At 37.6% G+C, this 15,442-nt stretch overlaps 1 protein-coding gene and 1 long non-coding RNA gene across 2 annotated transcripts; one reads left to right on the forward strand and one right to left on the reverse strand.

Moving 5' to 3' along the window:
• Positions 1-184: 184 nt before the first annotated feature.
• LOC103519824 (neprilysin-1-like) lies at positions 185-13,669 on the reverse strand. The gene is made up of 4 exons (XM_008484912.3): positions 13,468-13,669; positions 11,564-11,909; positions 1,572-1,733; positions 185-340 (listed from the first exon to the last, which is right to left on the reverse strand). The coding sequence occupies exons 2-4, from the start codon at positions 11,883-11,885 to the stop codon at positions 240-242; spliced, it is 585 nt and encodes a 194-aa protein (XP_008483134.2). The 5' UTR covers positions 11,886-11,909; positions 13,468-13,669; the 3' UTR covers positions 185-239.
• LOC113471762 lies at positions 4,887-6,052 on the forward strand. Its single transcript, XR_003394340.1, has 2 exons — positions 4,887-5,360; positions 5,451-6,052. It is a non-coding gene; the product is annotated as an uncharacterized LOC113471762 (long non-coding RNA).
• Positions 13,670-15,442: the final 1,773 nt, after the last annotated feature.

The raw sequence follows: 15,442 nt of genomic DNA on the forward strand, positions 1-15,442 counted from the left end.
GATTAATGCAACACCCTGTATAACGAACAGGGTGACCAAAAATAAATTGTGAAAGCTCTTTTCTGCGTTTAACCTAATCTTATATACCGTATAATAACACTGTTCACTGTTCAAATTGTGAAATACGGCCCTGCATTAGGTACCTATTGTAATTTAATAAAAGTACTCACCACCGTATAATAACACTGTTCACTGTTCAAATTGTGAAATACGGCCCTGCATTAGGTACCTATTGTAATTTAATAAAAGTACTCACCAATATCCATGCAAGACTTGTAGAATAATTTGGCTTTTCTAATGGGAGGGATTTCTTTCTTTGTAATGGGTTCTTCTAATAGATCTGAAAGCAGTAACACAATATTCGTCGGTAATACCGGTATTAATATACACGGTGTCCCAGAATTTATGCTTACCTAAACTGTTTTTCTCGGAGCCTGTTTGAAATTGCAAAAAAAACACATGAAAAAAAAAAAAAAAAAAAAAAAAAAAAAAAAACACAAACCGGTCGATAGCAAATGAACGCGATTAGTATCCAAATGGAAGAGAAGAAAATATAGATATTATTTTTTCATTTCTGAGCTGTCAATGTAAATCTGACCAAGTGAACAATGTAATTTTAATTTTTCTCGTATTTTTGACCCAATGGCTCCCAAAATGGGGATATCCACTCAAATTTCTTTAGGGGAAGAGTGGGGATTCTGGTACCTCGTAGCGCTAGAAAGTTTCGTGCTCTGACTCTCTCATAATTTCCCTTTCTAATTTAATAATGATGGAAAAATAACCCAATGGCTCCCAAAATGGGGATATCCACCCCTTTTTATCTGTCCCATAAAGGATGAAACGTTATTTATTTTATTTTCATACTTTATCGTCATTGTCATCAGGTGTCGATAATATTGTAAGACGGAAATACTGACCATTGTAATTTATGGAAAAAATAAGGAGCCATTTCTAAAGGACATTTTACTATCTACGTACATAATTTCCTCAATAACAATTTATCATCCTTTTTACTTTCCTTATCCTATAGGAAGGAAAGTAATGTAATCGGGTCAAATTTTGGATGGTCAGATTTTAGTGCCAAAACACGTTTTGAGGTCCCTAGAGCTTAAATCCAAAGTTTCAGCCATTGGTCCGTGTATTTTTAGTGCCAAAACACGTTTTGAGGTCCCTAGAGCCTAAATCCAAAGTTTCAGCCATTGGTCCGTGTGTGTGTCTGTCTGTCTGTGTGTCTGTCTGTCTGTCTGTCTGTCTGTAAACAAAATATCTCGAGAACGGTAAGAGCTAGAGACTTGAAATTTGGTATGTGTAGAATGTCAAATGTGACAAGGATGCGACACGAAACTTTTAGTTAGGATCGGTGCAACGGTTGGCGGCATTTTACCGCTTTTTGGCGGTTTTTGGTGTAATTTAACAATATCTCGGGATTCTCGGGAACGGTATAAGCTAGAGACTTGAAATTTGGTATGTAGTTCACAAATGTGACAAGGATGCAACACAAAACATTTGGTTGAGAAGCTACTACTTCATATTCCACACCTTAAACAAAAATTACTTACAAATAAACTTACTTTTTAATATACTTTGTACTTGATCAGCTAGAACTTCAAACGTGTTAATACTACTCTTGTCTTCAGGAATTTGATGTACCCGGTTCCAAGTACCACAGGCATACTGGAAGAAGTCATTGCATGGGTCTGCTGTCTCATCCATGCCTGACAGTAAAGAGTTGGCTGAAATCATGACCATCATACAACAAATACTTACCTACATAGGTACACAAAGTAAAGAAAAATGTCAAGTTTCTAAATTCATCCATTGAAAAATTAAGAGAGGAGACTTTATGAACACACTGTATATTGTACATAGGAAGACATATACATGGTGTTTATAAAATCTTGACCAGGGGTGGGTTTCTCGAGAACCGCTTAGAATGTCAAAAAACTAGACAATTATTTCATAACTTTTAGGGGGATCAATTTTTATTAGGTAGGTACTCTCCTTACCCTATCTTATAGGAAGGACGCTCGCCTGGTAATCAGGAGGGCGTGGGTTCGATCCCAGCCGAGGTATGGAATTTTATCCTCATTTATTTGAGAATTTGACCACCTACTGTTTATAAAATCTTGACCAGGGGTGGGTTTCTCGAGAACCGCTTAGAATGTCAAAAAACTAGACAATTATTTCATAAACTTTAGGGGGATCAATTTTTATTAGGTACTCTCCTTACCCTATCTTATAGGAAGGAAAGTAATTTTTATTATTAATATTTATTATAGTGTGCCAACATAAAATTATAATGTTATATACACTAAAGCTAAAGGAAAGTAATGTAATCGGGTCAAATTTTTGATGGTCAGTTTTTAGTGCAAAAATACGTTTTGACGTTCCTAGAGCCTAAATCCAAAGTTTCAGCAGTGTGTGTGAGTGTGTGTGTGGCTGTCTGTCTGTCTGTCTGTCTCTCTCTCTCAAATTCTTTGTGGTAAGCAGAGCTTTTTCACAACTTTAGTGGATATCACAACATTACCTAAAGCTAAAGGAAAGTAATGTAATCGGGTCAAATTTTTGATGGTCAGTTTTTAGTGCAAAAATACGTTTTGACGTTCCTAGAGCCTAAATCCAAAGTTTCAGCAGTGTGTGTGAGTGTGTGTGTGGCTGTCTGTCTGTCTGTCTCTCTCTCTCAAATTCTTTGTGGTAAGCAGAGCTTTTTCACAACTTTAGTGGATATCACAACATTACTAAGGTCTGTCTCTCTCTCTCAAATTCTTTGTGGTAAGCAGAGCTTTTTCACAACTTTAGTGGATATCACAACATTACTAAGTGCCTCCTTTGCAATCAATGTCCATACTTCAAAAATGTTTTTACACTGGTAATGCCGCCACTGGTCGCTACTCGATTTAAGGAGCTACTCAATTGTCCTCACGAGGCTGAGTGCACCCCAAATTCCAAGCACACAGCCCAAAAAAAACACGGACCCGCCGGGAATCGAACCCAGACCTCCTGCGTGCAAGCCTAGTGTGATACCCACTCGGCCACGGAGGTTTTTTCGGTGTAATTTCCATACTTCAAAAATGTTTTTACACTGGTAATGCCGCCACTGGTCGCTACTCGATTTAAGGAGCTATACTCAATTGTCCTCACGAGGCTGAGTGCACCCCAAATTCCAAGCACAGAGCCCAAAAAAACCACGGACCCGCCGGGAATCGAACCCAGACCTCCTGCGTGCAAGCCTAGTGTGATACCCACTCGGCCACGGAGGTTTTTTCGGTGTAATTCAATAATATCTCGGGAACGGTATGAGCTAGAAACTTGAAGTTTGGTATGTAGGCCACAAATGTGACAAGGTCGATGTAACACAAAACTTTTGGTTAAGATAGATGTTGCGGTATTTTGCAGCTCTACTGACTAAACAATTGGAGATATTGTAAAAGTTACAAATGTTACAATAGAAGAACACCCAAATAAGCATCATTCAATAGGATAAGGAAAGTTGTGTGATTTTCCACCAGATTTTTTTCATATGAAGTTGCGGCCCCAGTCTCCCCTTGTGGCCGCAAATTAAAAATCTTAAATGAGAACCCCTTACTTGTGATACATCCAGTTGTGTGATTTTCCACCAGATTTTTTTTCATATGAAGTTGCGGCCCCAGTCTCCCCTTGTGGCCGCAAATTAAAAATCTTAAATGAGAACCCCTTACTTGTGATACATCTCTTTTCATCGTTTGTAGTTTTTCCTCTAATACAACTACCTGAAAACGGCTACTTTCTCTGTGGCGTATAGTATTATCTCTTAGTACCGCTGTCAAACTGTTTTGACTTGGCGGGGCGGAGCGCTGCCGCGCTCCTTGATGTATATCGTATATGTTATAGTGAGAGTGCTCTTATTAAGTTTTAATTAATATTTTTTAGTGAGTGCTCTTACTTTGGCGCACCTGAAGGATGTTCATGGAGGAATTTTTGTCGTCAGGTCCAACCCATTGATCGGACAAAACGCCTTCATTGAAATCACCTTTTATTTTTCCAAGCAGAACTTCAATACTCATGTTAGGAGGACTCCAATTCTTCTTGGTGACCGGCCATCCTCCAAACTGATCCAGAAGATTTCGGATCGGTTGGTCACCTATCCGTTTAATTTGATCTGGACAAACAAAACAACAATAACAACACCATTCAGTTTCATTGAAAATTTTGCAAGGTAGAAAAAGTTTTTTATATGTATGTTGGGCTCAATCCCAGAATTCGCTCAATGAGCGAAAAAACCGCTCACTCCGCGGAGTAAAAAATGCAAAATGCTCCATCCCCGAAGTTCGGCAATTGAGCAACTGTAAATAACTCAGTCCGCGGACTGGATCCGAGTTCCGTTCGCGATACCTGAGATTGAACCTATACACCTGAGAGTAAAAAGTAAATAAATAAGTATACAGGGTGTTGCATTAATCGACGTCCACCCGAAAATGGCGAATACTACAGGTCAAGGTTTGTAGTCCTATGGCAAATAAAAATCAAAATTGCGCGCCGCAACAGCCTTAATGTGAACGGATCTTAACTTTTGAGATGAAATTGGTCTTAAAAGAGAGGTAATATTGTCTTCTACCTACACATCTAATTAGTTTTCTTCTAGCTTTAACACATTTTGTACCATGGTCAAATGTTTGGAGCAAATTCGGGGTACCTGAAAAAAAAAACACACAAACTGGCGGATATCTCCGTTATTCTGGAGATTTCGAAAAAGTGGGCGGGGAACTTTTTGTAGCCCTTGACCTGTAGTATTCGCCATTTTCGGTGGACATCGATTAATGCAACACCCTGTATAACGAACAGGGTGACCAAAAATAAATTGTGAAAGCTCTTTTCTGCGTTTAACCTAATACCGTATAATGTGATACATCATATTAAAGGCCTTGAAAAACGTAGATAGTACTTTGGTACAAGTTTGAGCTCGATCCGACAATAGGGAAAACACCAAAAATGGGAAATTCATTTTGATCGGTGATTTGTGCTTCAGTTAGGTCCCACTAATGGTTCACATTGAAATTCAGACCCAAAAATAAAATTTAAAATATCGGCCCTGATGGCTTACGGCGCGCAGCGGTGAAAATGGATATTTCTAAATTTTATTTTTGGGTCTGGATTTCAACATAAATCATTAGTAGAACCTAAGTGAAGCACAAATCACCGATTAAAATAAATTTCCCGGTTTTGGTGCTTTTCCTATTGGCGGATGAACATGGAAAAATGAAAAATTCAAAAGGCCATAACTCCGGCCTTGGTTGTCGGATCGAGCTCAATTTTTCACCAATGTACTACGTTTTACAATATAATGTATCGCAAGTAAGGGGTTCTCATTTAATATTTTTTTAGTTGCGACCACAAGGGGAAGCCAGGGCCGCAACTTCATATGAAAAAAATTGATCCCCCTAAAAATTTTGAAATAGGTGTCTCGCCGTTAGTTTTTGGTTGCGACCACAAGGGGAAGCCAGGGCCGCAACTTCATATGAAAAAAATTGATCCCCCTAAAAATTTTGAAATAGGTGTCTCGCCGTTGTTTGACATTCTGAGTGGTTCTCCAGAAACCCACCCCTGGTCAAGACTTATAAACACCCTGTAATATGTATGTACATTTTCTTCGGGCATACCTATATACCGCTCCATGTTATCTTTAGTAATAAAATTTTAATCGTAAAGAAAGCCTGCGCCGCACAAAACGACTAGTTTCAAGTTTAACAACTTTCCTTTCTTTTTCTCTGTGAATTTTTATAGCGTTTTCCATTATTCAACGTCGAATATACTCGTATTTATACGTACAAAGATATAAAATATTAAATATGAGATGTCGAAAACAGAACTTGTGCTCAATGAATGTCCGCAAGCTTAATATTTAATACATATATTAAGACTTTTAGGAAGACTAAACTTTATATTAGAACGACTAAAAAGTAAATCTTGCGTGCCGGGAGGCGCGCGAACGTCAAAAGTTCGAAGCGCCGCCCGGCCTATACATACGAGTATTAACACGAAACAGAATTTCATCGTTTTTCGGCATTTTCACCTCAACTTTTCTCCCACTTCCCTTTAACTTTAAGCAAATTTTATTCGATATTCCTGGTCGGACGTGAAAATGGATGCGAAATCTCCAAAACCCGACCTTTCTACGATTTTTTTAACCGGTTTTCTGATAGGCTCAAAAATCTTTGAAAACCGCGAAAAAAAAAAATCTTTTTTTTTCACCCAAATCCTTTAATCACACCTACAGCCCGTTCTACAAATGGTGAGAAGATGATTAAGGTGTCTCCGGAAAGGTCTCGTCGAGGAGAAGTGCCTTTTCTTGAGCTGTATTAAAAAATAAAAAAAAATATTGTAGGTATTTGTTTTATTTGGTTTTTTTATTCACTTTATTTGTGTCATAAAAAAATGCAAAAAGGAGCTTACGACTAAATAGTCCGCAAGAGTGTGCTAGCAAGTAAATATAAGCAACTAAACTTGAAATTATGAAAGAAGATTAACAATTAGATGAAAGTCACAATGTAATTAATTGATTTGTATCTCACACAAGTGTTGACACGGCTATTCAAGTTTCAAGATTTCAATAATAAATAATAAATTAATTATAAAATTAAAATTGCCGCTCAAAAAAAAAACATGGCTGACAAATAAATAAGAAAAAATCCTATTCGAAATATTTGAAAAAATATTTGTAAATAAATCGAATAAACTGAAGAAAATAAAAAAATATTTGGTTAAAAAAATGGAAATTATTCGTTTTATTCATTTTTTTTTGCAAAAAAAAAAAAAAATACGACTTTTTTTAAAGAGGTTTGACAGAGGGAACTGTAACTGCTATGGTCTTATCGTCCCGAAATCGAAGAGAGAAGGAAGACGGTTAGGAGGAAAGGCAGCCGTTCCGAGAACGAACATTATCCCATCAGGATAAAATCCCCCCCGGGCGGGAATCGAACCCGCGGCCTAGCGCTTACAAGTTACAAGGCAGACGCACTACCAACTAAGCTAACTAGGCAGACTAGGCTGGCCCAAAATATCTTCTTAGCACTAAAAGGGAGACCCGCTAGAGAGGAAAAAGTGACTTTTAGGGGAAAAATTCAAAACTATCGCTCGAGTTGATTAACAACTTAATAAGGAAGTTTTGTGCTCTAAATGCTCTCATTCTGTAAATGTCGGAGTGTCCGAGTGGTAAGGAGTGTGAAAGTTCTCTGTGGTACCGCTGAGCGGGAAGGGTGGGGGTTCGAATGTTGGTGAAGTCCATTCTTTTTGTACATAATTTTATCATTTGAAAATATTTTATCGATAGCCATAGTTACTTTTTATAGTTGGAAAAAAAAAAAAATGAAAAATGATTTTCATGTAGGTAGGTACCTGCGTTATCTTCTTAGTAGGCAGTTGTAGTGTAGAATAATAATATGTAAGTGCTTATGTACTATTTTACATAGCCAATTTTTTAGTCCGTCCTTCCTTTATTATTACAATAGTAATAAAAAGGTATAAGGGACGGACTATTGTATTCGCTTCGGTGTCGTCTGTCTGTCTGTCTGTGCCCATAGAAGGACTTATCCAAACCTAGTCGACCTATATATCAAATTAAAGGTCTTTTTACCAGGAACACGAAAATGGTGGTGCAAATTTTGTCCAGAAAACCATAAAGCCAAAAAACCAAAAAAACTAGTTTTTGGGGGATTTTTTTCACATTTTCTCACACAAATGAGCTACTGGTTTTTGGGGGATATTTTTCACATTTTCTCACACAAATGAGCTCTGATCTTGAAATTTGTCGCGACAACCTATGAACTCAAAGGGAGAAACGTTTAGATAACACTTCAGTCGATCATTTAAGACCGGTTTTAGCGTCACCTATGTTAAGCTACGCCGAGCAAGGCCAATAAATGGATAGTGGAGATAAAAAAAGTAAACATAAACAAAACACGAATGATAATACAGTGTTGCCAGATTACACATTGGAAAGGTTGGCCGTATTTTTTACTGCTAAATGTAAGGGTGGGGGATTTTGTACGATATTGCACATTTTCTTGTACGGATTTTCGTAAGAACCTCCCATTCACAAAATACCTACCTAGAATTTTCGTTAGGTACCCCAGCGGGATTCAAACCCAGCACTTTCGTAACCGCTTAATAATTTCGTCATTAGCCCGTCCTCCTATTATTACGATAGTAATAAAAAGGTATAAGGGACGGGCCATTGTATTCGCTTCGGTGTTGCCTGTCTGTTGTCTGTCTGTCACTCTGTCTGTCCTCATATAGAAAAAAGTCCATTGGATAAAATTTAATTTTGTGACTTTTCAAAGATTTTGCGTGGACGTTCCCAAAGCCAAAAAAAAAACTAGTTTTTGGGGGTTTTGTTTCACATTTTCTCACACAAAAAATGAGCTCTGCTCTCGAAATTTGTCGCGACGACCTATAAATTCAAAGCGAGAAAGTTTTAGATAACACTTCAGTCGTTATTTTAAGACCGGTTTTAGCGTCACCTGTGTTAAGCTACGCCGAGCAAGGCCAATAAATGGATGGGTGACTTAAACATTATATTGGGAATAAAGGGAGAACGGGCTCTAGTCTTGATTTTAAATCATTACATGAAAGTAAAATCAAAAAATCAAATCAAGAATAATAATATAAATATATTCTTTGCTTTCTTAAATAAATATAATTATGTAGAATAGGTACTTGATCATTACTGGACTATTTGGGTCCGAGACCACAATTTTGGAGTTAGTTGACTGGTCGGGGTGAACCGTTATGAACTTTGTTCGAATGTACATGCTGACTCATTGATTGTCCTGGAGTGTGGTCCCGGGACGTGAGAGAATATGTACTTTTATTTTATTTCTATTTTCCACTTGAATATATTCTTTGCTTTCTTTATGTACAAGATATATCGATTAAATGGAGCAGTTGCAAATGGGTAATATAATGGACTTTTTATTTACTCATTGGATATTTTTTACTTACATATTGTTAATTAGAATCTAAGCCAACCTTTGTAAAAAATTTAATACAAATATACTTTTATCTATCTATCTATCTATCTATCTATCTATCTATCTATCTATCTATCTATCTATCTATCTATCTATCTATCTATCTATCTATATATATTCTTTGCTTTCTTTATGTACAAGATATATCGATTAAATGGAGCAGTTGCAAATGGGTAAAATTATAAATAAATGGTCGATTCCTATGTATAAAGTTGGGAAAAATCCAAATCTGAAGTCAAAACTCCAAAAAAAAATAACTATAACTGGTCGAAAATTCAATTTTTATTTTCCGTTCTAATGAAAGAGTTCAAATATGTGTGACGTCAGACTTTACTAAAGTTGGGAAAAATCCAAATCTGAAGTCAAAACTCCAAAAAAAATAACTATAACTGGTCGAAAATTCAATTTTTATTTTCCGTTCTAATGAAAGAGTTCAAATATGTGTGACGTCAGACTTTACTAAAAAAAAGTCAACTATTCTTTAAATCTTTTGAGTGATTGTAAATAAAACCTGTTCTCTATCCTCTTTATTCGTAAGACGTACCTAACTAGGTACTAGGTAACTTCTTTTCTATTATCGAAATTGCATTCATACATAACTAGGTAGATACATTCGCCTCAGCTTCGGCAAAAGACTTTGAGTAAGGCAGTGAGGTCTACAGTTCACAGAACTACTACTACTATCTGGCTGGGGGACGTTAAACAGGAAGTATATCAGCCTGAATTTCCCTTGCTAAAGAAATAGCAGAGGTTGAGTGCGTGGACATCCACTCGTAAAATTTGCAGCCAAAATCAAATTTCAGCCAAAACAATCACCCTACGTAGGGCTGATTGAGAAGAGAAGAAGAGATTTTGCAGACGATTAAAGTCGTGCGTCTACGCCTCCTACACATTTAGGAAGACGAGCCTAAAGCTCTAGTACCTACAACACATCAGGTGGGCTTCTTCCCATCCATAAACATGATACTTCGATCAGGGCCGTATCCCAGATTTTGCCGAGGGGCCAAACATTAATGGACGGGGGGATGCTCCATGGATTGAGACCATTTTTCGCACATTCGCGAAAATTCGCAAAGTTTGCAAATCGATGAAGTGATTGAAATGAACTGTGTGACTGATCATTTCACAATTTTTTTAATTCATAAATCATGTGGTCATGTACCGTCAAAAAGCGATCGAAATACCGCCAAGCGTTGCACTGATCTTAACCAAAAGTTTCGGGTCGAATCCTTGTCTCTAGCTCTTACCGTTTTCGAGATATTTTGTTTACAGACAGATCGACGGACACACACACATGGACGAAAACGTGTTTCGGCACTAAAAACTTACCATCAAAATTTTGTCCCGATCACATTACTTTCCCCCAAAATTGTGATATGATGTACCTAATCACAATTAAGGGGATTTTCATTTAAGATTTTGAAGTTGATCCCCCTGGGTTCGACCCTGGCTAAGGCCAAAATTTAATTAATATAGGTACCTACTTTGACAAATTTCAGCTTCTCACCTTTAGTCATTCAAAAATATTCAGGGGTTCCAAGACTTTTCGAACACTCCTATATTTGAACCATAAATTTACTGCACCACAGGCGAAATTTTTCCAAAATATATTCAGGGGTTCCAAGACTTTTCGAACACTCCTATATTTGAACCATAAATTTACTGCACCACAGGCGAAATTTTTCCAAAATCCTAGTCCTAGTCAACACCCAAGATGTGGACTAGTACCTAATACTAGTACACTTTTTACTTTCTATTACTACAGTATAGCGGATTCAAACACACTCTTTTTCTCATTTACCATTTCACATTAGTGAGCGGGGATATACCACCGCCAAGACCTTAGAGTTTCTAGACTCTACTACTCTAGACCTTAGCACCAGGCACCAGTGTGTTTGAAATTTATTTTAGGATAGAATGTTATCAAAAAAGTGTACTAGTATTAGGTACTAGTCCACATCTTGGGTGTTGACTAGGACTAGGCTAGGGTCGAGGGCTCCCTTGTGGACGCCTACTTGCACATTTTTTATTTCAATTAATGCTTATCAGTATCAGGGGAAAAAATTGACCGAATAAGTACAGTACTTTCCTTCCTATAGAATCTGTACGTTACGTACGTACTACAGGTTTAAATGGGAAAAAGTAGAAAGTTGTGAACAAAATATCTCAAGAACGGTTTAGTACTTTCCTTCCTATAGAACAGGCGTGTTCAACCTGCGGCCTACAAAAAAAAAGAGCAAAAATTTTGAAAGAAAATGTGTTAGGAGGTTTTTTCTGAAAGGTTGTAAGTATATCAAAAATTTCGCCTGCGCCTGCGGCGCAGCGCTCTACTTTATTTTGCTCCTTTTAGTGTCAAAAGTCAAAAATTGCCTGCCTCGGTAGCGTAGTGGTCAAGACGCTCGCCTGGTAAACAGGAGGGCGTGGGTTCGATCCCAGCCGAGGCATGGAATTTTATCGATATAATACTATTTACTTAAGTATACTGCAAAATGAACCTCTCGAGTCCCAAAGTAATCTTTAGTGCTCATAATTTGGGAATAAGTATGAATATCACGTACCTGTCTTGACACAAGCTGATGTGAGGCATACATTGTCATTGTGTTGGGGTTGGGATGACACGCGTGATAATGAAGACAGGCCGAGTCCACAGGAGGCGCTGGACTTTGAGAAGGCGACAATCAGCAAGAGTCCAACGAAACTGACGAGCAGTGTGGCGACTGCCAAGAATAAATACTTTTCCCGTACAGTTGAGTTCTGTCTCGTGAGGATAATACTACCAACACCGGATGGTCGACTAGGAACCATAGCAACTTGTATCGGATTCTCATGAATTGTCATCTTGAGATTGTCCATTCGATTTCGAGTGGAAGATGATTGCATTCTACCACGGAAACTTCTTCATTCCTGTGAACAATTTCATTTATCAACGTGTAGATACCTATGAGTTCTTGGTTCTTGGATCCATTCAACATGTTTGTGCCAAACAAATAATTATGGGGGGAATATAAATAAGTATGAATGTACCTACATATATGTATAATGTACCTAGGTACGTACGAGTATTTGTGGGTGTTCCCGACCTCGACCTTAAAAGAATTTGGAAATGTTGTTCCTATGTCTATGTAGTTTAGGTGATTGGGGAGGGATGGTCAGTTTTATAGCTGACCTTCACTCCTCAATCACATTCATGTTTATCTGGTCTAGCCGCGGTTCAAGGGAGAGGAGGTACTTACCCCTGTGCTTTGACAAAAAGTAATCAAACGTAAACTGGGCCGCAGGGGATTTTTCCCCTCAAAACAATATCCCTAAGCGGCTTAGGGATATTATTTTGGGAGGAAAAATCCCCTGCGGCGCAGTTCACTAAGCCTGTTCGAAATTTCGAATTGCCTACTTCATGACAAGCTTCAAGTAGGTACATGCCTACTTCATGACAAGCTTCAGGTAGGTACATCTACATATTCAATAATTCCTCAATCTTTCTTTTTTTTCTAAGAGGTTTGACAGAGGGATCTGTAACTGCCATGGTCTTATCGTCCCGAAATCGAAGAGAGAAGGAAGACAGGATAGGAGAAAGCCAGCCGTTCCGAGTATTTGAGATGACCACATAATAATGGAGCTCTAAGGGTTAGGTGGTAGAAAACGCCCCCGGCGTTAACCTCGCCTAGTGGTTACCTTCCACGTAATGGAGCTCTAAGGGTTAGGTGGTAGAGAACGCCTCCGGCGTTAACCTCACCTAGTGGTTACCTTCCACTCAAGAGTCTATTATTATTATTATTATTAAAAATTACCTACTTCATGACAAGCTTCAGGTAGGTACATACCTACTTCATGACAAGCTTCAGGTAGGTACATACCTACTTCATGACAAGCTTCAGGTAGGTACATACCTACTTCATGACAAGCTTCAAGTAGGTACATGCCTACTTCATGACAAGCTTCAGGTAGGTATTTTTTTAAAAAATTCCTCCTGCGGCACGGTAGATTTGAAGTTTGATTAGGCTAGGCTGCGTTTTTCAAAGGCTGAAAAAAAAAAATGCCCGCAACACTATAATTTATTTCATGATTTTCTGTGTTAAAATAGCTAACAAAAAAAATACGCCAAAACTGACGAGCTTTAGGCATTCTTTTTGAAAGAAAAAAAAAATGCCTGCGGCGCTATTTAGGTACTTTTGATTTTTTATCAATAAAAAGGGGGGATGTATAAAAGCTTAGCTCCCCCCAGGTTGAGTTTGACTGATTAGTCGAACAGTCAGTAAGTAGGTTATAGGTATCAATATTGTAATTGTAAGTACCTACGAGTAAAGGTACAAATGGGTAGTTGCTACTCCAGGTATTTGTTTAGTTTAGATACTGATTTCAAGTTAAATTTAGGAAATCTCGTATACTAACTTGATACACATACCTGCCTACTCGTATATCGGACAATTATGATAAAAGGTAATGTTTATAGTTTTGTGCTTACCTTGAAATATTTCTGCCCAATCCTCAATAACTTTGACCGCTCAGAAACAGACACGAAAATAAATAAATCTATTTGGAAATTTGAGGCATTCTAAATTTAATTAAAACAAGGAAACTTTTGGTGAGAAATCTAAATAAAAAGAAAGAATTGTATACAAGATGAAAGAAAAATGTTCATTTTTCAACGCTAAACATTTGTTTTTATCTAGAGAGAACGCCTCCTTCGACAAAAATCGGTATAACTCGTTAAAGTTTTCCAAAAAGTTTTAACCCTATACGTCCGCAATGGAAATAATGTAAATTATTTGGTCATAACAATGAAAATATGTTGAATAATGTTGCCTAGTTCTGGAGAAAAGCACTTTCAGAGCTAAGTGGATTATTGATAGATTGCCGATTCTTACGTATAGTTGTTTATGGTCTGCTACAGTTTTACCTATATTTATCTCCTAATTACCTTTTTACTTTCCTTATCCTATAGGAAGTTTAGGAAGGAAAGTAATGTAATCGGGTCAAAATTTCGATGGTCAGTTTTTAGTGCCAAAACACGTTTTGAGGTCCCTAGAGCCTAAATCCAAAGTTTCAGCCATTGGTCCGTGTGTGTGTCTGTGTGTCCGTGTGTCTGTGTGTCTGTCTGTCCCTTCTCAGTCTCTATCGTCTTCTTTGAGTCCGGTTTATCCTTCTTTTCTTTATATGTAGTTTTTCCTTTTTACTTTTCCTTATCCTATAGGAAGGAAAGTAATGTAATCGGGTCAAATTTTCGATGGTCAGTTTTTAGTGCCAAAACACGTTTTGAGGTCCCTAGAGCCTAAATCCAAAGTTTCAGCCATTGGTCCGTGTGTGTGTCTGTCTGTCTGTCTGTCTGTCTGTAAACAAAATATCTCGAGAACGGTAAGAGCTAGAGACTTGAAATTTGGTATGTAGCTGTCAAATGTGACAAGGATGCGACACGAAACGTTTGGTTGAGATAGGTGCTGCGGTTGGCGGTATTATGACCGTTTTTTTTTGCGGTTTTCAGCTATACCTACTAAACGGTTAGAGATATTGTAAAAGTTTGGCTATAAGAAACAAGAACACCCAAAATAAGCATCATTCAATAGGATGAGGAAAGTTGTGTGATGTTCACACCAGATTTTTTTTTTCTTTTTTCTACCAAAGTTTTAGAACTCAAGACTTGTTCCCCAGGAATCCACAATATGATATTACCTACTTATGTAACTATACCAACCTCAGTGTAGTGCAGTGGTTGGCGCGGTGAACTCTGGATGTATTAAGCAGGGAACGACATTTGTGACAAGCATTTATGCTTAACATAATTATAATTCCTTACTTATGTAATTATTATATTTTTGTTTCCTCTGTTTTTCAATTTCTTTTGGTCTGTGATTCCGTAGATCCCTATCTATGTAAATAGGTACCTACTTACCTACAGGGCCCCCTCCCCCCTTGAACTTAATTTTTCTCTCTTACTCTAGGCCCCCCGGCCGTTACATCATTCTCGGCCCCCCGCCCCTCGACGAAATTCTGGATTCGGTCCTGCTTACCTATAGGTTCCTATGACTAATTCTCTCTATAAATAATAGGTATTCCTCCCTACATTATTGTAGGAAAGAAACAAGTGCATGGGTTAAAGCAAATAAAAGAGGATCAATAAAGGTTTCTCCTTCCTTTCATTAAAGTTTAAGAAAATGTTTCAAAACCTTTGAAGATGAAACGAAACCCCTCTTTCCTCTTCAACTTTGTAGCTATGTATACTTTGTATTATCATAGTTGAGATTTATTCGAGTTTCAATGTTCGTATTTTTCTTCTCAAACATTCATTCATCTTCTCTTGGCATTGTCTCTTCAACTTTGTAGCTATGTACTTTGTATTATCATAGTTGAGATTTATTCGAGTTTCAATGTTCGTATTTTTCTTCTCAAACATTCATTCATCTTCTCTTGGCATTGATTCTGTTCTCAACATTGAAGTTTGA

The sequence above is a fragment of the Diaphorina citri genome, unplaced genomic scaffold, assembly GCF_000475195.1.
Source record: "Diaphorina citri unplaced genomic scaffold, Diaci psyllid genome assembly version 1.1 scaffold2958, whole genome shotgun sequence".
Classification (NCBI taxonomy): domain Eukaryota; kingdom Metazoa; phylum Arthropoda; class Insecta; order Hemiptera; family Psyllidae; genus Diaphorina; species Diaphorina citri.

Excerpts from the sequence above, each read along its gene's own strand:
- LOC103519824 (XM_008484912.3), bottom strand. The coding sequence starts at position 11,885 with ATGCAATCATCTTCCACTCGAAATCGAATGGACAATCTCAAGATGACA. Across the intron at positions 1,734-11,563 it reads ATCAGCTTGTGTCAAGACAG|CCAACTCTTTACTGTCAGGC; the intron begins GTACGTGATATT and ends TCATGATTTCAG. Across the intron at positions 341-1,571 it reads AGTACAAAGTATATTAAAAA|ATCTATTAGAAGAACCCATT; the intron begins GTAAGTTTATTT and ends TACTGCTTTCAG.